General features: G+C 39.0%; 1 protein-coding gene across 1 annotated transcript in view; it reads right to left on the reverse strand.

Annotated features, from left to right (window-relative positions):
* Window positions 1-22,057, reverse strand: part of MYO1E (myosin IE) — an 81,039-nt gene that overhangs the window by 30,816 nt on the left and 28,166 nt on the right. Inside the window, exons 2-14 of the mRNA XM_088519723.1 lie at window positions 21,067-21,210; window positions 19,187-19,276; window positions 18,285-18,379; window positions 12,021-12,108; window positions 10,470-10,559; window positions 9,058-9,189; window positions 7,425-7,559; window positions 6,394-6,526; window positions 4,303-4,499; window positions 3,198-3,278; window positions 2,710-2,796; window positions 1,374-1,460; window positions 110-277 (exon numbers count right to left, since the gene is read on the reverse strand). Coding sequence (XP_088375849.1) covers window positions 110-277; window positions 1,374-1,460; window positions 2,710-2,796; window positions 3,198-3,278; window positions 4,303-4,499; window positions 6,394-6,526; window positions 7,425-7,559; window positions 9,058-9,189; window positions 10,470-10,559; window positions 12,021-12,108; window positions 18,285-18,379; window positions 19,187-19,276; window positions 21,067-21,210 — 1,527 coding nt within the window. The remainder of the gene's footprint in view (window positions 1-109; window positions 278-1,373; window positions 1,461-2,709; window positions 2,797-3,197; window positions 3,279-4,302; window positions 4,500-6,393; window positions 6,527-7,424; window positions 7,560-9,057; window positions 9,190-10,469; window positions 10,560-12,020; window positions 12,109-18,284; window positions 18,380-19,186; window positions 19,277-21,066; window positions 21,211-22,057) is intronic.

A 22,057-nucleotide genomic window follows, 5' to 3' on the forward strand; every position in this document is an offset into this window, starting at 1 on the left:
TAATTTGGCTACTTGAAAATCAGTGGAGATGATATCACTTTCCCTTTCATTTCAGTATTGTTCTTTAAAATCCCATAAGGTAGATGTCAGTGTTGATTTGCCACATTACCTTTCCAGCATAATGATGAATGATAAACCCTTGGTTCCAGCTGTTGAAATGTTCATGAGTCCCAATCTGCATCTGGAGTTTCTGCAGGAGTGTTTGGTCAGCTCCTTCGCCCACTGCGTGCATTGTGGCACATACATCATCTAAAATGCTCATAATTCCTGGGGGATTCTTAACAGAGCAGAGACAAACAACAAAAAATAGCAAAAAGGAAGGGAAAAGACTATGATGCCAGCCCCTTCCCCTCCTCCGATCCTTTAAAAAACAAAATTGGTTACTACAAAAACACCAGAGTAAAGACTCAGGAGGAAGAATTCCCCTCACTCAGGAGGGCTCACAGTGGAGATTAGTGTCTACATGAACAGGCAAATAATTTAAGGAGATGCTGGTTCATGAGACACTGGTGACAGAGCGGGAAATGGAAGGGAAATGGGCTGTTCAAAAATATTTATCTAGTTTAGTTTATAAGTACTTCACAAAGTAATCCCCTTTCTTATTCCAGCAAAACACACACCCATGTTTCAGTTAAATATTTAAATTCTCAAACAGTTTAACAACTCTCAACTATCTAAAATTGTGACACAAACTCTATCCTTTTCCTAGTTATCCTGATGCAGACTGACCAAGTCTCAAGAGGTGGTAAGCACAAGTCACCATGTTATTTTAGCTACTGTTAAATATAAAAGACTGTCTGAAAATCAAAACAAAATTTCTGTCCTAAAAGGCTGTTTGATAAGTCAACATTTGTTGTCATGCCAGGTCAGGTTATAAAGACTAAACAGCAGAATATTCCTTGGAGCAAAAATGTATCAATCTTTTTAATCTATAAGATTTCCAAATATCTTGTTTTCGCTTGTTTAATTTGCTCCAATACCGTAAAGGAAGTTGGTATTGTAGCTTCCCCAAACTGAAATAGATCTCTCAGAGCCTGGGCGGGGAGGACTTATATCTGAGCTACACTTACATGTTGTAAAGTCCTTGATAAATTTAGAAGGATAAAGTTTCAATTTCCAACTAGTGATTTTATTTTTATCCATATGATTTTTCAACCATGTTTTTGGCCAATACCTTATATAACATGTATCTATCTTATAGCCTTTATAAGATATCTTATATAAGATTTATATATAGGCTTTGTATGACTCAGATACTGAACAACAGGATTTGCATTTTTTCCCGTGAATGTTCTTGACAGCAAAGCACTTGCCCAATTACTTTAGAGAAAAATTGTCTGTTTTTTCCATCTCTGTTTGTGCCAAACACTTACCACTTTGTTCTCTATGAGGTCACACACTATTTTGTTGTTGAAGTAATCTATTGGTGTCCATCTAATTCCTTCTTGCACATACTCTTCCTGTTAAGTAAAAAACAAGACACAGCTATTCTCCTACAGAAGCAGATTTACAGCGAGTGAGGTGCACCCAAGCTCTGCACTACTCAGGCTGAGGAGGAGCTGCCAGGTTTATGACTCCCTAGTGTGTGTGGGGAGGTAAATAACTGATATGATGGCTAAATCCTGCTATTTACTGCCAAAGAGCTGAATTAAAATCCTTCTCTGTTCTCCCTACGCATCTTGTGTCATTCATAGCCCTTGAGTAGTTACTGAAAAGAACAGGATTTTTTTTTTAATCAGTGAATTATTGTCAAATCACTTCACAAAGAGCAACAAAACGGGTTTTACAGTATCTTGATAATGCAGCTAAGCATTTGTATCCTTAGAATTATATTTAAAATGAAAGTTGTGGCATGCAGATTAAGATCCCCCCCAAACCAACACACACAGAAGTACATATAAAATGGAGAAGCATCCCTACTTTTTATTTCTGTATGCAATTACTGTAACCAGAAGGACAACTAGAGACTGACTGAAAAAAAAATTTTAAAATGATGATTTAAAATGTCTGTATCTGTTCAAAACATATGAGTCTAGCTAGATGCTTAACAGGTCATTTGTGTGCTCATCTGCACTGATCAGTTACTTTTATACAAAGGCACTTGTGTAGGGGCATTCTTGCAAACACTATCCCAATGCTGGTGCCAGGCGTGGGCTCCCACCGCACACAAAGCTCCTCTCAGCTGCCTGCTCTGCTTCCCCAGGCAGCAGCACACATTCATGTCATGAGGTTTTATTTTTGCAAAGAGCCTGCAAGCGGAGAAATGCAAATACTTTCAAAAGCACTTGTCTCAGTGATACATTTCTTTTTAAAAAAAGAATAAAAAGGAGCAAAATGGGTGTGGAGGAAACTAAGAAAAGTAGTGCTTTCCTGCTTAACTGTGTCACAGCCAATGAAAGCAGGGGGATGGAAGCAAGCTGCACTTTTCCACTTCTGTCAATGAGTCAGGGTGTGCAGCGAGGCTGGGCAGAGTCATATGACTGCTTAGCACACTGTATGAGGGACTGACTTCTGCACTGCTGTTTTGGAGCATGTCTGAAACCGATGTGGTTTACATTCTTAGGGCTAGCCAACAGCAAAGACCTTTTTCCTTTGTCTGGCTTAACAAGGCAAATTTGATCGTTACCAGATGATAAAACCTCAATTTTCCACCAAATGAAAAGGCAGTGGCTCATTTTATGAATTCAAAAATAACAAATGTCTGATTACCTGTTCTGCTTTCAGTGTCAGTTCAATAAAAATCTGCTGCAGTTTTTCATTAACAAAGTTGATGCAGAACTGTTCAAAACCATTTTTCTACAATACAGGAAAAAAATACAAATTAGTCTGATGCTCTATATACAGTAGTTGCTAGTTCTTCTGCTAGCAATATTAGGAGAAGCTTCAAAGGAATATTTTCGATGATGGATGGGTTGTTGATTTTACAGTCTTTCTGCATAATCTCAGATCTCTAAATAAAGATCAGTGACCTAATTCCTTTGAAGTTTCTTCAATACTTCATGTTTATTGAGTGAGACATTATTAGTGAGTATTGAATGTCCAGGAAGCTTGTTTTTTTTTTTTTTTTTTTTTTGCTTTGCCTCTGGTTACTGGGTTTTTTTTTTCTTCTTTGGGTTCCCTCTCCCCACTTAAGTAATAAGAAGAAAATCTCTCTCGGCTCAAGATCAGCTCAAACTCTGCCTTTTGCATTGCCTTACCTGAAATATTTCAAAGCCATAAATATCAAGGACACCAATGTTATATTCTTCATGGTTCTTCTCCATAGCCTTATTAATGGACTAATAAAAAAAAACACACAAAATGTAAAACAGCATGGTAGATACCCTTGAATTATATATCTATATCCTTAAATCTTTATATTATAGTACTGAATTTCTTTAAAAATAACTTATTTGAATAGAATACAAATGTATGTAAGAGGGTCTTTCACTTTAATAAAAAGCTCTTACTAAGAGCTAGGAAACAAACAGTACAGAATCCTGTTTCAGAGTTAATGAATTTTTGAGCACTGTTTGTAGCAACCATTTTGCATTCACAAGAACCTACTCAGTTAAAGAAAAAGCAGCCCTCTCCCCCATAAAACAGCTGTACAATTGATGTTTGTGGCATTCTACAGAGAGTAACATGAATCTTCTCAGTAATTTCTACACTCCCATCTCTTGCAGTGTCAATGCTGCTGACACAGACACCTAATAAGAATTAGGGAGCCGTTGTGACAAAGGGGACTTCTCACACACCCACACGGCCGGCGTGGAGCAGCCCTCTGCTCTCGTGGGGAAAGGTAGAGCCTCCCCTCACCAGCACAGCCTGGTTGGCGTCTCCTCCAGAGCACTTCAGCATCGAGAACAGAGTACAAAAGAGACCAGCATTTCCTCAAACTGGGGTGCTGAAGGGATTTCTCACCAGGAGAGGGAAAAGACAACGAGGGACCGGAAACATAACACACTGCAATTCTGCTCATCTGAAAATGCTTCATCACACAGGATAAAGCAAGATCCTAGCTTCACAGAAGTATGGATGCTGGCAGAAAAGAGGAAATGCCAGGATTCCATACAGGACAGTGGTGGCAGGAGGCTTACCCACTTCAGAAAGGGTATAAGCAGCTGTCTTCTAGCCAGTGCCTGGCATTTGATATGTGCAGTCCTCCTCCCACTGAACTCCTCAGTACTACTGCTAATGGTTAGGCCAAGGAGCCTGAAGGAGCATTTTAGATGCAGGAGATGATGGACAGCAAAAGCACCGCAAGAAATATTCCCAGTGTGCCTTCCCACACTGCACTCCCAATGATCAAATTCAACTTACATCCACCAGGTAATCAAAGACCCGGGCATGAAGGGCTTTGGCCAGCGCGTCCCTGGTGTAACAGGCCTGTTCCACGTTCAGGGTTACGTTAATGGACTCGGACTTGCCTCCCCACTTGCTGTCCATCTGTCTGCTGGTCAGTTTTTCCTTTAGGCGGTCCTGGTTAATTCCCAGGAGGAAAGCAGGGAAAGCCAAAACTGCAAGAAAGATTAAGGTTGCCAGACTATGATTTACAGACTGAATTCAGTACAAAATAAGAAACTCAGCGATATCTCAAATAATAATCAGCAGTAATAAATCTCATGAGACATGGCTTAAAAGCAAAAGAGTAGGGATTTATGTCTTAAAGATTTCCCTAAGCTCCCCCCGAGAACTTTCAGCTCTTTACTTATATCAGAGTTTTGAACTCTGCGGTTCAAACAAATCATTGTTGGAAGAGCTGGAAATAAGACATAAAACTCACACAAGAAATAAAACTGACAGCACTGAGATCTCTTTGTAAAAACACATATATTTAAAATACAGTACAGAAAGAATACTGATAACCATCTCCAAACAGTCTTTCCCTTTTCACTTCTAATTTGTAATTTGCAAAAAGCTTTAACTGGCTTGCATTTTTTTCCTTTTGTTTTATAAATCCTTTCTTCTGGATATACTTTGCAAATTCTGTTTTCTCTTGTGTAAAAGCAGAGCAGAAAAAGACATTTCTGCAGTAAGGAACCACAAGGTCAGAACTCCATGCTTTTCTAAGCTTTTCTAACAGAAGTTAGTTACAAGCGTTACACACCTTAAGGAACGGAAAAACAGAAACTGGTTGAAAGCATACAGAAATAGCTTCCAAGGGCATCTCTAAGTTCCTGTTGCCCTGCCACTAAACTACATAATCCTCTAACAACGTTTCATCGATATTGCAGTGCTCCACTCCTCTGTTGTGGAGAGGATGTCAAATAATCACTTAGCTGCCACTTGTGCTTTGTACATCTACAACATACTCCTTTCAACCTTTTAGTATGCTAATTCCCAAGTATTTTTAAAACTGAAAAAAAAAAAACACTCCCAGCTCTCTGAAATCCGATTAATTACAACCAAGACAGACTGATTAAATTTATCCTAGGGCACTAGTAATCAAAGCAGAGGAATTGGCAACATCTGCCAACGAAGAGCACAGGAAAAGGACAAGTCTTATCATATCCTTTAAAAGAGAAGAAAGAATGTGGGGAATTATAGGCCAAATACTGGTTCATTATTTATGCTGGCAGTATATCTGTAGGTATTACTGCAAGGATCTATGAAGAAAGCAAGATAATACATATTGTTATACCATAGGTATCTTAGAAACTCCTCCTTCATAGCGTTAGTGATTTGATGGAAAGGAAGACGTGCTGAGCTTGATTTGATGTGTCTTGACATTAAAAGACCAGATTATTTTCTCTAGTTAAGGACTGTTATGATGTATGGCCTATTATTATAAAGCGGGGCATACATGTAATAGAAAAAAATATATCCTCCAAGAATAATTATCAATAGTGTTATTACAGGAGAGCTATAAACTGAACCTATGAGAAAGGCTGAAAAAGATTAGGTTTGTTTCTTAGGTTTTCAGGAAGTTTAAAATAGAGAGAGGATATGGATCTTTCAATAGAAAACAACCCTAATGAGGAATGGTTTATCCAGAACATCCATCCAGAATAGTATTTGGAATGATTTGCAACAATTAGTATAAATATTAAGAAAATCTTTTCTACTGCAAATATATTCAAGCACTAAAACAGATTATGACATTTCTCACAAGTTGGTCCTACAGATGATGACATTTCACACAATTTCTATTATTTCATACTCAAAAACTGGAAAAGAATTCCTTAAATTCAAAATGCAAAATTATATTCCTGTTAAGACAATGGCATTCTACAAGACAAAACAGAGACCTCACTCCTAACATCATTTTTGGAAGAGACTTTGAGTTTGCAGACTTGCACTATGAAAAATGATGGACCATGTTTGGGTAAGTAGTTCAAGACTGCACCTCAACTCATGCCATCTGGGTTTCAGCCTATTGCTAATTCTATAAGAGCTTCCAGAGGTACTTACACTCTTCACTCTCCACTCCTGCATAGTTGCCAACTTCTTTGAAGCTGATATTTCCCAAATGCAGTATTCCTGCCACTATCTGCAGTACCAATGCCTGTTCCTCTGCAAAGATCCCAATCACATCCATTGCATGCTGGGGAGAGAGAAAAAAAAAAAAAAAAACACTGCATCAGTCAAAGAATCCATTCAACAAAGGAATTTGCCTTTTTTTTAATAAAATATTTTTTAAAACTGATTAAAGAAATTTGAATTCTTCAAAAGAAGAATTCTTAAGACAACCAATCTTCATTAGACTGCGCTGATGTTTCAGGAGTTATAGATATCAGATTTTTTTTTTAAGTAATTATGTAAAGGAACATCTAAAGCATATAAAAGATGTGGTAGCAAATTAAATTCCGGGGCAATTAAAGTTACTGAACAATGAACATCATTTTTTTTTCTGTGCCACTAAGAAATTTAATTATTTCACTGCAAAATGGAAAACAATGAACTCAAGATATAACGTTTTTATTCCTTCTACACGGATACTTTATCTTCTGAGACTAATGAATACAAAGCTGTACTAGATGATCTGATCTGTTTTCTAACTCCCTTTTCCAAGCATTTTTAGTTACGCTGCTTTCAAAAAGGTACGGAAGAGCAGTCACCATTAAGAACCTGGCTAACACTACAATTTTTCCCCCTCTGTCATTCAATACAAGTTCCTCACTGTGTTTCATTTTCACATTTTTATGCTACGGATTCCAAATATGCAGTTCATCTGCATTCAGTGAAATTCCAGTACGTCTGTACCTTTCTGAAAGGGGTGCAAAGAGAACACAAATATGTTTAAAAGGCCTGTAAATCTAAAGACTGACAGTTATCTTCTCAAGGCTGCCACAAAGGAAAAGGACTCAAGGTAAAAATTAATTGTTGCAGCTGCATGAATTTCTCATTACCACAATCATACATCAGCATCTTTGCTAAAAATGGACAGTGGAATTAACGTACATCCACCACTAAATCAGTGAGAGAGCAAGCCAAAAACTCACCAGAGTTTCCTGGAAATCAGATTTGTCGTTGATGTCATCTACCTTGTAGGACCCAGAGAGGCTCAGGTAGTAATAGTAGTCCATACTGGTGATGCCAAGACTGCTTTTTTGCTCTGTGGAGGCCCCTTCAATCAGCTGCAAAAACAAATTCACCAAACTAGGCATCATGTAACTATCTTCAGCAGAGATGAGGCAGCTCAGAAACAGGTGATTGAGTCTGGAACTGCTCGGACAGATACGGCAAAAGCTGTGCTGGATTCGTAGCTTCCAGTGTTTTGCCAGTTGCTTAAACAAAAAGTCCAGGCTCAGTCACTCCCATTTGGGTGAATAACTTATTTCTAACTGTATGAAGGTCAAACTGGGGCTGATTCAAATGTCTTCCGTTATCTCTATCCCATGAAGGCAAAGAAGTTTTTCGCACTCCACAATGTTCTAGCCCAATCTTCAGGAGCAGCTTGTCCTCCTTTCCTACTTAAAGGCGGGCGGAGTTGAGAGAACCAAAAGCAGCACTTGTGACTGAGCCCCAGTGTCTTCTATCCTCCCCGTGGGGAGTGTCAAGCGAGTTTTGAACTGCTCCAACACTATGTTGACATCTGCTCTATAATGACCTGTTATGGCTACTAGGAAAACAACCAAGTGAAGTGTTGCTCAGTCACACCTTTTTGCATCGTTTAGGCCAACACAGCTGAGGAAAGATACCTCAGTGTAATGAAAAACGTTCCTGTCTTTCTTGTGATGCCCAAGGAGAGACTCCTCAGACTTCTGCACAGTACGTATGGTTTTGTGTAGACACAGCTGCAGTAGAAAGCAATGAACAAGCACTCCTACTGGAGAAGTCTGAGGTCCAAAGTCTTAAATTTATGTTAAAACCAAGAGCCTCGCCAGACTGAGAAAAATCAGTGGGACAATGCACAACATTCACATACCTCAGATGAGGAGACTGCACAGCGCCTGGAGCAATTCCAGGGCCAGATTTCCAGCCTCACCATGTCACCTTGACTTTATGTGAGGTTGTTACATCACTTACATTGCACTGCCTTTATTCTAATTTTGTAGAACCTGCTCAATTGGGACTTTAGCCAGTAAGAAACTTACATGTCAAGGACCAATAAATGCAAGGAAATCCACAAAGAAAAGCCTTAAGAAATGTATAATAATAATAATAATAATAATAATAATAATAATAAACAATAAACAAGCAAAAAAGAGAGATGCTTGGAAGAGTCAACAGACATTATCCTAAATTAGTCATCCTAAATAATATTCTAAATATTCCAAGATGTGCTACAGAATTCTAGAGCAGAAGGTATAATTATATAGACCAGTTTAATAATTATTTTTAAAAAGTCGTTGGAAAGTTCTCACTTCCTATTACATTAAAATGGACTTTTCCATTTGGGCATCCGCTGTGAATTTCCAAGCTGAGCCATTGAATTGCTTAAGTATTTTTTTTTCTGGAACTGAAAGACAACTGGGTAGATCTATGTTAGGCAGTGTCCTACCATGTTATGAAGCTTTCCAGTGATAACCAAATTATTTTCTTGATTATGCATTCAGTAGTCTCAATTTTTCAATGCACATGAAAAGCTGATAAAAAATATTTTCAATAGTTGATTAAGGAGACCCTTCTGACCTGGTAAAAAATGTGAAAACTCCTCTCTCCAGGATTCCTCATTACGACTCGAGATTTTTCCAGGAGGAAGTTGGAGATTTTCCCACCATCTGGCTCTCCACCTGGGCTAAACTGGATTTCAAAGTATTTTCCCTGCAGTAAATAATTACAGAAGTTGTTAAATGATTAGTAAATAATAATTTGTAATCGAGTACTTGTTATATTATTTCTCAAGGGAGGTTACTAGGTTATTTATTCTTTATGGATACATAAACTCAGATGCCTCAAGACTTAATTAAGCCTTTATTCTTAAACTATCACATACAATTCTTTCCATGTCCATTTATACACTGCTAGACTCAGGATAAGACATCATGCATTAATGCAAAAGCAGAGAGAAAGTCAGTGGCTTCTTTTCCTTGCTGGGTCTTGCTCAGTGTGAATGAAACTAAGAGCTCCCTGCATTGGAAGTAACTTTAACAGGTTTATGACCGATGGCAAACGGCTTCTGCTTGGAAATGAGGCAAGCCAGTATCCTTTTGTTCTGGAGAGACATTAATTGCATCGATAATCATGTTATAAATAAACTCTGCCATTAGCTTTGCATAATAAAATGGCCAAAAGCAATGGAATACAAAGAGGTTAATTAGCTTTTATCCTCATTGTTACCAATCTGACTGCCGACATCGATAGAGAGCTTTTAGAAGAAAGGACAGTTTTACAATTTTCTCTTCTTGCAAAATGCAGCAGTCATGTTTTACATGTCATCAAAATACTTATATGATATTGTATACAGGTAGATATACTCTCTGTTTTTCCACAAAGTCCCCAAAATAGGAAAAAAAGAGCTTACTTTCCTTACAGCTGCTAATGGATGTAATGCTACTTTTACAAAACTGAGTTCTGTCTAACCAGAATTAACCTCAGATTTGCACTGTGATTTTGGTGTCACTCCATTTTACACAAATTGTGCAACACACTTTCCTTCCAAATCTGTGTAACTTTTCAAAACTCCCTCTGTGTTATTTAGTAAACACTTATTTCATAAGATTAGGTACTTTATAATGACAAGCTGAAAGTAATTCCTTGCTAGGTTTTGTACATGTTAGCAAACTTATTTCCCATTAATCTGCTAAAAAAAAAAAAAAAAATTAACTTATTGTACCTGACCATGAAAACAGGCCAGTTTGTTGCTGGAAAGCTATTTCCTTACGGATTAAGTAGTTGAAAAATAACTTGTGACAAGCATGTATTGTAAGAGAATCAAATCTGCAATCTGAAACACAAGCCTCTTAAAACACAATTTATGTTTTAAATGATACTTTATACTTTACCTGTATTTAATAGTCCTTTGGTAGCACTTCTTGAACAATAGCTATCTTATAGCACAAAAGTTGAAAGAAGCAAATAAGAGTTAGAGGAAAAGCACTTACGAATCTGCTGGAGTTGTTGTTTCGTACAGTTTTTGCATTCCCAAAGGCCTCCAATAAAGGGTTGGACTGCAGAATAATGTCTTTCACATGCTAAAATTTTATGAAATAGAAGAAATACAGATTTGGAAATACGTATTTTTTTTTTAAAGTTCTTGCTGTTTTTCTAGGAAACCATGACACTTCAATTATACATAAAATAAGCGAGAAAGCATATACCTGGAAAAAAAATCCTCTTGCTCAGACAAAGAATACAATCTAGACAAACAATGCAATCTAACTTTTTTTTTTCCACAGAAGTTCTAGTTTCTATTTCTGAAGAAAATCCCATAAAACTGAACAAAATGGCAAAGGCTGCAAACAACTCATCCTTCTGCCTACTGCCCTGCCAAGCAACACAGGAGTTAAATTGAACTGTGTTTTCTCTGTTGTCTTTTCTGAAACAGCCTCCTTCCTCCACACAAGCACTTAAATTTTTCTGGGGGTCTGGCCATGGGCAGTGAAGGCAGAGCAGCATGAACTGCAGGATTTGCGAGGGCTTCAACAACCTGCCTCAGGACCAGTGATGCTGCTGCCCATTTGATTAGATAGCATTAACCAGCCTGTTCCTATCATTTCTCTCTCATTCCAGGAGTCAGAATATTGTTAAGCTGATGGCTTCTGAAGAGACCTCCTGTATGCTAAGATATCTTGGAAAGACCCAGAACATCTCAAAAGAAATGTTTCAGGCATAGTGTCAAATTCATCAACTGTTACCTTTGTAGCCACTAACAGTATTTTTAATTTTATACAACGAGATGGATTTTTTAAAAAATCAACCAAAATATATATTTTTGAAGTAAAGTGCGATTAACTTCATTCTAAAAATAACCCAGTGCATACTTTCTCTGGCTTTCTACTGAACTGTTCTGTGCAATGTCCCCCTGTCACTTTTGCTCAAAACTAAACAGGAAGAACGCACTTACCATCAGACTGCAACAAGGCAAATACATAACAAGTAGCTGCTACTTACCTATCACTGTCTGTCAATTAACAAATGACCTTATTTAACTTCATTAAGGGAACGTTATGTCTAATTCACTACATTAGATTTAGTTAAAAGGCTTACATTGATTGCAGGCATTGCTGATACAGTTTTTAACAAAAGCAACTACTTGCTGCTTCAGCTAGCTTTTAGAAACACTATTGCCTCATAAAACCAGACCATGTTCCTGCTCTTTGCTCTCTAATGTATACACAAAACTCATAACGGAAGCAACAAAAACATGAACAACCAGTTCAGTTTTCAACAGAAAACCAAGCTGGAGTCAGGTCCTCGAAGAAGAGGTTGTGGTTGTTCCCAACAACAGGGCCATTACTGGTGCAGAACAGTAATTAAACTGCCTTTTCCCCCCTTAAAAATGCTTACGTCCATGATTTAGCTTGGAAGCTGGGAAGCCGCTCGGGTTTCCCCTCGCGGCTCCACAGGAGTCTCGCGCGCGGCCTGTGGTGCTGCCCCGCGGCCGCCTCCCTCGCGCTCTGCTCGCGCCGCAAGGTTACTCCACATCAACTCACCTGCACTTTGGGGCCACCTCCGGAAATTTTAGAGACATAACTCATGATATACTTAGCTGCTACGGTCTTCCCAGCACCGCTTTCCCCACTACGAAAAAAAAAAAGTAAAATAAAATAAAATAAAAAGCCATCCTGTTAGCTGGTTTGACGTGCAGACCACAGGGAAATCAGTCAACACACAAGGCTGTTCTGCCTAGGTGTGATGATACCCACGGGACAGAGAACACTATGGAAAACTTAAAATGTCAGACATGAACAGAGCACCATGACCCAGTGAGAAACAAACTCTAAGTAATACATATACACCAAATATACATTAGGTAAGTTGGTCACATACAGACAGGGACATAGTACTGCGGCATGATACTTGGATATGTTTGTCAATAAATAATCTTGAATGAAACACCTTGCAGTGACACCAACATCTCTGTTGGATTTCAAAAGCAGGAAAATATATAAATTGAAAAATAAATACGCTCAAACCAAGATACTCAAAACAGCATAAGGGTGCCAAGAACACAAGTCCCATTCAAGTTCAGCGGGATTTTGGGCCGCACATGCCAGGCCAGATGCCCACCTTAGTTCAAGAGGCTTTTGTTTTAGGTGTTCCTGAATGAAATAATGAGACATTATTAATCACATCCTGAATGACGGAAGAACTACCTTCCTGTTCCTGTACCTCTTGACACAGGGTACAAGAAGTTTTAATATCCCACACTAGCTTTCACAATTCCTTCCTTCCCTTAAAACATTAATCTCAATGGTAAATATATTTTATAACATTTGTAGATTTGCTTCCTCGCTCTTAGCAAGAGCTTCTTGAGAGGGAGAAAAAAACTGGCATGTCAGAACTTTATTTCATACCTTGAAGCTCTCCTCATTTCAATAGAAGTGTTCCAGTTTTGCATAAATCTTGGCGCAAAAGTCAGCTTTGGCTGTAAGTAATTAACCCTGGGCAACTACAGTAACACAAAGACCAACGCACACATGTTGCTTCAGTGTCTCAGTGATATCTGAAAACATTTTTTCTTGTGTGGAAAACTGTGCTTTGGGCTTTTGAATAATTGCAGTGAATGCTGACTCTTCTATCCTGCGCCTACTTGTTCCTGGATCCGGATCAAGTGCACATCTTTTCATGAGCAAATTTTAGCTATATTTGCTAGAGAAACATCAGCATGTCCTGCACTGCAAAAGGACTTGCTAAGAATGCCAGCTCATAGCTTCTTCTCAACATAAGTAACGGAGACATTTCCAAATGTCTCCCATAATATAAAAAAAGCTCCCCAAAACTGCCAGGCTTTAATATAATTAAATAAAATAATAATATTATTTTACAGCTTTAAGGCTTCCAAACAATGTAAAAATACAGAAGGGAATTTTTGCCAGGGATGTTTTCACACTCTTGTCTTCTCTTGACTGCAGCTGTACAAATCAGAGAGGAAACTTGAAAATGTGAAAAAACAATTTTTGATCATCTATGTTGTGAGACCACAGTGCAGTCTGCATCATGTCTTTTATTACTCAAACCACTTCGTCCTTTCCTACACATAAAGGAGAAGGAAAGCTTTATTACCGGTATCTACTAAATTCACAGGAACCGGCTGAGTTTGCTGGATGACAAACTATATTTAGAAGTCCATGTCAGCAATAGTTGAAGAATTAAAAATAACAGTCCTTCAAGCCAAAATTTGCTAACAGTAAATTTGCTCATTGTATTGCAAAACAAGACACACAAGCCAGTATATCCTGAAGCTATTCTTGAGCTTATAAGTAAATACAGTCCTCAGCAGAATATAGAAATAGATCTGGAGCCCAACACCAAATGCATACGACCAGATATCATTTATCAGTCAGTAAAAAGAAACACATTTCTTCTAGATTCTATTAAATATTTTCAAGAAAAGGAGTATCCAAAAGAATTGGAACTTTACGCCAGCAAAATACAAGACAAAATTATCTACCTAAAATATATATTCACATACTTTTTTGAAGCCTAACCCTAAGCCTCAGAATGACTTTAAACAGCTTCTGTTACCTCTCACCTATCACAAAACAAAATCCAAATTTCTCAAATGTTGCTCAAGTACCTTGTTGTAGTTATTTTGCTGTGCAGCCAAACAAAAAGAGGAAAAAAGAAAGAAAAACACGGCCGAAGTGCCGCCAGCCCTTGCGTAGGAACGCCTCGATAGGCCGTCAGGCTGCAACTTCCCCTGGCAGTCACTGGACTGCTGTCAACCAGCACGTTGCCAGCTAGCTACTGCAGCTGTCACAGATGCTGCCTGAATGATACAGCAGCCAAAAATCTGCACCTGACAACTTGGCTTTCCAAAGACACCCAACTACCCCTAAAATTTGGTGGATGTAATTTTCCTATCCTCTTTCAAGCATCCCAGCAAATACTCGCATGCTACAGGGTAAAACCAACTGCAGCTGGGAACTTACTCCAAGAGTCATACCTAATCTGGCCCACTTCTCAGTTAGAAGATATTTTAAAAGCTCTTCCTCTAGGCTATTTTCGAATGATGAACACCACCAGGGGAAGAGGTGCTGGAGGTGAAGTAAGAAATGTTTAGAAGAGGGGCAGAAAAATCTCCAAACAAGAGTTTTATTTGATGCCTAAATTACCCGCCTCTTTGTTCAAATTAAGTGCAGCTTTTAGTACTCATTCTGCAGTGGCTGTCATGGAAATCGATCTAGAGGAACTTAATTCCATTTTATTGATAGTCGCTGTTTGGATCTAAGTGGTCTTTTACACTAAATGCATTTGGCTGAAAGATTGCCTTGCAGAGCTTGCTTTAGATTTATGTGTGCATATACCTTTCTCCAGTTTTAAAGTTTATTGATCAAATACTAGTAAATTGCTCCAATTAAACTAGGACAAAACAGGATGCTGATACATTACTTATGAACTGAAGTAACTTTATCTGAGGGGATGGTATCTTGCTTGCAGCAAGGCTCAGGTACTCATCTGCCACACGGGAACTGTGGCAATGCCAGCACATGATTCTCAAGCAGAACCATTCCCACATCTCTCCCGCTATTCTGAGGCCATCACAACTATTGCAAGAGGATAAAACAATCTTTTTTTTTTTTGATTGGTAGTTTTAAATACCTTGAAGGTACAAGGGTTTCTTAAAGTTGAAGAAGAAATGCTAAATGGCTTAAAACAGCCAGAAGTGAATTATGGAAAGTAAACTATGATACTGATAATTCTAACCTAGAGACTTTACTTACAAAAAATAAAAATGTTATATATTCTCCATCACTAACAAATAAAGAGATACTGCTTTAATACTGTTACAGAATCCCCGTTTCTTTTAGTACTGTTGGCTACTTAAAAAAAAAAAATCTTTTTCAGCAACATCAATTAACCCTTGGTTATAATCAGAATAAAATTGCAAATGCAGAAGAAAAAAATTTAGCTCCTTCCTTCACAGAGACAATACAACCCAGGGATTAGATAAGCAACATCCACACAGGACTCCGTTCTTCTCCCTAAAATTAATTTGTTGAATGACATTTAATTTAGTCTCCCTGGCTATAGCACAATATCAGTAACGCTTATCTACATCATCAATACAACATGGAAAATTTATTACTAAATATTTCCTTGCAGATCCAAGAGTCCTTTATAAAGAACACTGTATACATAGAATTTTCTGCTGTGCTTGGATAAGCTTGTCAGTTTGCTTACAAACAAAATTTGATTTCTTTAATTATGCTCAAAGTAACCTCAATAGCAAAACTTCAGTGGATTATTTTTCCCTTCTGCAACTGAGTTTTTGCCTAATATTTCTGCCTGCGTTAGGTTTAGGTTCATACCACTTCCTCATTAAAAATCAACCACATCTCCAGCTGGATTCTGAACTGGGTAATTTTTAGAGAATTCAGTCATCTGAGGCTTCTGGAAAGTTGTGATATAGAAGCCAGCTATAAAATTTCATATTAAATTTGGAATATCATCATTTTGAGAGAAAGTGAAATTCCTTACTAAAAAAAAAAAAAAAAAAAAGCATGAGGTACAAGCGCTCTCTGTTAGCATGCCTTTGAAATATGTAAGATATTGAACTGCCTTTTCAGGTGTTCAGCCATCACACCTAGCTTTACTGTACCAAAAATTGCCCCATGGAAGTGGAACATAAACTAAAACGAACTGAAAAAACTGCTTTAAAGTAACTGCAACATCTCATGGCAGGAATCACAGAAAGAAAGGGAAAATAAAGTCTTTGACTGTATGGAAATGCAGGACTTCAAGAACAACGTGGAAACACAGGTGTTCATTGCTACACAGCACACAGGTACTAACGGTGAGCGCCGCTGTCCTCATCAGAGGGCGGCGGTGCCGATGGAGCGGGAAGCGGCGGCCGCGGCCCTTCAACATCAGCGTCTGGGTGGGAAACTCATCCCAGCTGGTCAAGGAGGGGCCCGGTCGCCACGGAGGGAGAGCCGCAATCACCTCCTGTAGCGGCCGCTTCTAGGCCTGGTTCAACAGAGACATTAGATAATGTGCTGGGCCTCCACCACACCTAAACACCAGGGAAGATCAAGGTGCCACTTCCCAGGAACACGCTGCCCTGCCATCCCTGGCCTGGCCCCGCGCTGCTCGGTGCAGCCACATGCACCGGCTCCCCGCTCCCCAGCTATAATTACACTTGTGTTCATATAATTTTCTTAGCACATCCACACATATGCTGCAATTATTGCACTAACGAAACAGGCTCGCCTGGCCCTGGGTAGGCTGTTCGGTGAGATTTTTCTGTTTTAATTAGTATTATCATATAAGAAGATTATACCTGGTTACACTCTCTACTAAGTTTTTCAGGGAACTATATTTTCTTTCGGATCTGCTTTCCTAGTTAATGCTCCAGCTCTTCGAAGAGCATAAGCGCATTATTAAATGTGGTGGCAAAAGCCCTCGTGACCCTCACACACCCACTGCCAGGCTCTTCCCTGCAAATCTGCACCTCCTCGACGGGATCCAGAAGAGTTTCCTGCCCAGGGCTGGAGCAGGGCCCAGCAGGTGTGTCACTTGGAATCCAACAAAGAATCCCTCTCCCTAAGGTTCCCTGGGTTCCTTGTGCCCTTCAAGCCAGACACAGCCTTTTCCAGCTGACAGGTAATCAGTCCTTTCTATGGGTAATTTCCTCCTTTCTCATTGCCCCCATCTTAAGGGGAAAAATCAAACCTGGGCCTGTTGCTGTGCTAACTTGCTCTGTTGCTTCTTTTCCACCAGGGATTTTCAGTGAAGTCACTACAAAATTAGAATTGTTGTGAACAAGAGAAGCAAATCTGCATCTCATAATAACCATATTGTCATCATCATTTTCTGATTAAACTCCCTCGAATAAAATGTAAGAGGAAATAAACATCCCATGAGACAAACTTTCATGGAAAAAATATGGTTCACTGAAATGCAAAGATTGATTTGAAACCACTTAAGCTCAGCAGACATTTGTGGGACCCAAGGCAGACAGACAGACCTATACCTCTGTTTCTTTAAGAACTGCCATTCCAGGGGCAGAGATGGAAAGTCCTTGGCAGCTACGAAGTGAAATGGATGTTGGAGCAGTGGCCACGCAGCTAGGTAAAACATCCACTTCACCCGAAGAGCTGCAGGGTCTTGGGAGCTGCCAGTCTTTTGTGAATCTGCTCTGGGGAGTTGGAGCCTCTGGGGGAGCAGGCCGTTAGTTACCACCTGGCTGATGTGCACACATCTGTAATCAACCCTTCTCACATACCTACAATCATTTCCCACAGCCTAGTGATTAAAATGAAATAATGGTGAGGACAAAATTGATTTGCTAGTATCATTCTCTGTTGTCTCTGACCAAAGGGGAGCAAACTTCCTGAAAGCAATAAAAGCACAATTATTTTCAAAAGAAAGAAAAAGAAATTTTAAAAGAATATGCTAAATGCAATCAATGTGAGAGTGTGTATTTAACATCTATAGCTATCTATGGCTGTTATAGCCATTAACCCATCCCTCATGTTGTCGTTCAAGCTATTGCGACTTCAGTATTCGGCATGGAGCTGACTACTGGAGAAAGCAATTTCTCCTGTTAAATTGCCATCAGTATTCCACGGAGAACTAAAGGGAGTGCAGAAAGTACTTAATTACCCTAGGAAAAAAAAAACGATACTCAGTGATCATTGACATAGCAGATTTTTAGTATTAAAAAAAAGACTTTTCAGTTTCTTCAAATTGAAAAACAAAAGAATACAAACAGGACAGAAGACAATTTCTTTCATCAAACTTTGTCTTACCTAATAATGACACACTGGTTTTCTCTGTCAATAATCATGTTTCTGTACATGCTGTCTGCAAGAGCATAAATATGTGGTGGGTTTTCATACTGTGCCTAGGAGGGGAAATAGAGCATATATTTTCAACAAGAATTAAACAAAGCAGAACAATATAAATCTTTGCTTAAATCGGAAGAGTTATTTTCCAGGAAAAACAATTCTGCCTCCCAACTTTGCACTGAATTTTCTCTGGAATATTTTTGTTTGTTTATATAATAAAAACAAATCAAAGCCTCTGATTTTGTTACCAATCTTCCATTCATCCATAAGTTTCTTCTCGACTATTGTAAACACTGTGTTCTAAAAATGGGCTGTGCTTGAAATGCAGCACTTGCTCAAGAGAAACTCATACAATTTAAGCCTATTCCAGCCCCGGTCCCATGCTAACAATAGCCTAGCTGGAGGCCAGCACAGAGCCCGGTGCCCTGCGGCCGCGCTCCCGCCACAGGACCCACTCTGACGCAGTGGCCTCCCCTGCGGACATGCCTGGCTGGAGCGGAGCACTAAACTGAATTCAGACCCTCGTGTCCTGGTGCTGATCCTCTCTTCACTTACATTTGGGAAACTGGCATCTATTCTTAGCATCTCCTTTTTGCCCATTTTTTGAGATCTCAGTCTCCCAGTGCACTAATGGCCCGTTTTTAATGACTAGTTTAAAAACTGCCTTGGCAAGGCGCAAAAATGGATACGGACCAGAGCTAATCAGTATAAGAATTTTCTTTAGATACTGATTTGATGTTTTGGGCAACCCAGCCCAAGACATCCTCACGGGAGAGGGACGTTCTCGCAGACCAGGAGAGCCCAGGCCAGGAGAGTCCTTTTCCAGTCCCCTCGCCCCGGGGCGCTACAGACCATCCACTTACAGCTCCCTGGTACATCTCGATTTCCTTCTCCCCGAAGTACGGCATCTGCTTGAAGGGATTCACCGAGATCAGTACCGAGCCGATATAGGTCTGCATTCACGAGCAGTCAAGGTCCGTAAGATTGTCTCAGCAACTATATTTTCGTAAAACCTTATCACTAGTGGCTGCCATATAACTTTTTAATGTATTAGATAAAACAATAGAGCTTCAAAGTAATATTAAATAACCATGGCTTGTAACATTTGTAATAAAAATGAAATTACTAGGCTTACAAGACTGTACACAGATCATACAATGGGAAACTTTTATCATGTCAAAATATTCATCTTCTTAGAACAAGCTAAGTTTACAAGCACACACTGACTGTCCAAATCTGACACATTCTGAATAAAAATAGAAAAAGGAAATGGGATATTTGAACTGTGTCACCTCTCTGTAAGGGTCATTTTATCAGTGTTGGAAAAAGTTGTTTTGACCTTCACAGAATGAGCAGCAGGGGCAGATTCTGGTTGCGCAGAGCAGCACGCACAGGCGGAACAGCCCCCACCGAGGTGAACTGCTGAACTTTTACATAAGACTATATTACTGTGATGTCACAGCATAAAATAGTGTCACATGATAGAGAAAAACTACAAATCAGTGAACATAATCTCTGTATTGTTAATATGCAATGTTTTCATCACATATTTTTAATTTAATTCGAAGGAGACCAACAACATCTGGATCTCCAGAATAATAAATTAAGCATTCATTGTGTCAGCATAAACATCTAAAACGACAGCTTTCCATTGGCAAACAATGTCAGCATTTTCTGGGAAGATTTGGTAATCTCTATGCAAAGTGGCACAGAAAAACGCTCATTCATGGGTGGACACACAGACAATTCAAAGATCAAGAGACGCTCTCCCGTGGAGAATGACAAGTCTCCAATGAACTGCAAAGGAGTTTTCTTTTTTCCTCCCACACAAAGGAATTAAAATTCTTTAAAAGTAGAATCCTATATCTCATGTAACCACAAACTCCTTTGGTAAAAAAAAAATTAATCCTGCTTCAACAGAAACATCATCTCTTTATGTAAAGCTTCCACAATTTTTAAGAAAAAAAAAAAAACACGTAAAATGTATTTATGAGCATGAAGCTCCCAAGAGTGGGAGAATATGAAGTGTTCCAAAGGGACAAATGTGTCCGTGTGACTAACAGCAAGAACACATTTTTTCTGGCCTCTATATTCTGCCACAAATCAGTTTGACAAATCATCTCTATTGCATTTCCATAAGGCAAAATTGTGTATAGTGCCATTTTCCTGAGCGGAAGATGCACATAAATGTGAGCACACCCTTATGACAAAGTTAGGCAGTCTGGGACGAAATGTCGACACAACTGCAATGCTGCTTCTCTCTCAGACGTAAGCTGGGTTGCTATTAAGTCTTATTCTCTGAACATATGGAAATAGCAAGGAAATGTTAAATTTCTCTCTCTCTGCAAAACAAATTAAACTCTTCAAGGAAACTTTTCTCCAGATTCTTTTAAGTAGTACAAAGACCAGACTAGAGCAGAAGGAGAAATTAAATCACCATCTAGCATATCACAATGCTGACTAGTATACCCAATTTGTCACTGCTCATGTCATGCTGTGAAAGCCAAAAATGAAATAGTGAGGAGTATTTTGTTTCAAAGAAGTTCTTCGATACATTTCCAAAAGAAAAGCAAACTTTTGCTGCTAATATCTATTTTTTTCTGTTGGGTTATATGTTCAGGTATTTGAATTTTCATATTTTTAATTAATCACAGTTAAAAAATGAATAAATAAGTAAGTCCAGACACTGCAGACACTGTAGTTTTACAGATGTTCCCAGGAGAAACAATGCCATAAAGGATACAAAAATATAGTCATCCATGTATCGCTTCTTTAGGTTCTCCACTATAGAGTCCTCTGTGATTTTGGAGAGAAGGACCATATCGTCCACTCCACTCTGCTTGACATTGTGGCTCTGCCAGTGGTATCTGTAGTGTCCTTTGCTTCCCTGCAATACAATAAACAACAACAAAGTTGTTATGCTTCTCATTGGCACTAAACAACTGCAAACCATCCACTCCAATCCCAGCTTCCCAAATATTTTCCTCATGTTGAATTCTATTGCTTGATACATAAACCACATCAGCTTTCCCACTCTCATCCATTAAGCAAAGCATTGCTCTGCCCTCAAAGATCAGAACGTAGCTTGATCAGGATTTTTAGGTGTCTACACACAGATGGTCTTTCAGATGGCAGGCATTTTCACAAACCATGTTATTCCAACTGAGATATAATTATGGGAAGCTAAGGACGCAAAAATCATACTTGTGCAGTGCAACTATTACGGTGAGGACAATTAATAATCTGAACTATTAAAATGTGATGTTGGAACATCTCCAGCCTTTGCAGCGCAATCTGGACACGTGCTGCTGCTCAGCTGGGCACTGGGGTCCCTCGGCGATGCGCTGCGCTGCCTGGCAGGCTGCGTGTCTCAACAGCCCCTTCCGATCCCTTAGTCATGGCACTTAACTGACATCTAAATAGACATTTGTTCCTCACTCTGAGACTACTATTTCAGGATGCTCCTGAAAACTTGTGACATTTCAAGTCATACCAGCTGAAACCAAAATCTGTTTTCTCCAGCTCATTTGAACAGTAGCTAGATTCTGTGATACACTCAGAAAATCATTAAAATTCACTCCAGATCAATGCAATTAGCTGAGCTGATCCCAAACCCATTCCCTGCAGTCTATCAGAAAAATCAATTCTGCCCTTTTGCATTTTTTTTGTCAAACTTTTTTTGCATCTTACTGAAATCAGTAATGCTGAAATTAATACTTTTTACGCAGGCACAT

This window comes from Tinamus guttatus, unplaced genomic scaffold (assembly GCF_059628265.1).
Source record: "Tinamus guttatus ecotype Peru unplaced genomic scaffold, ASM5962826v1 Tinamus_guttatus_pri_ptg000004l, whole genome shotgun sequence".
In the NCBI taxonomy this organism is placed as follows: Eukaryota; Metazoa; Chordata; class Aves; order Tinamiformes; family Tinamidae; genus Tinamus; species Tinamus guttatus.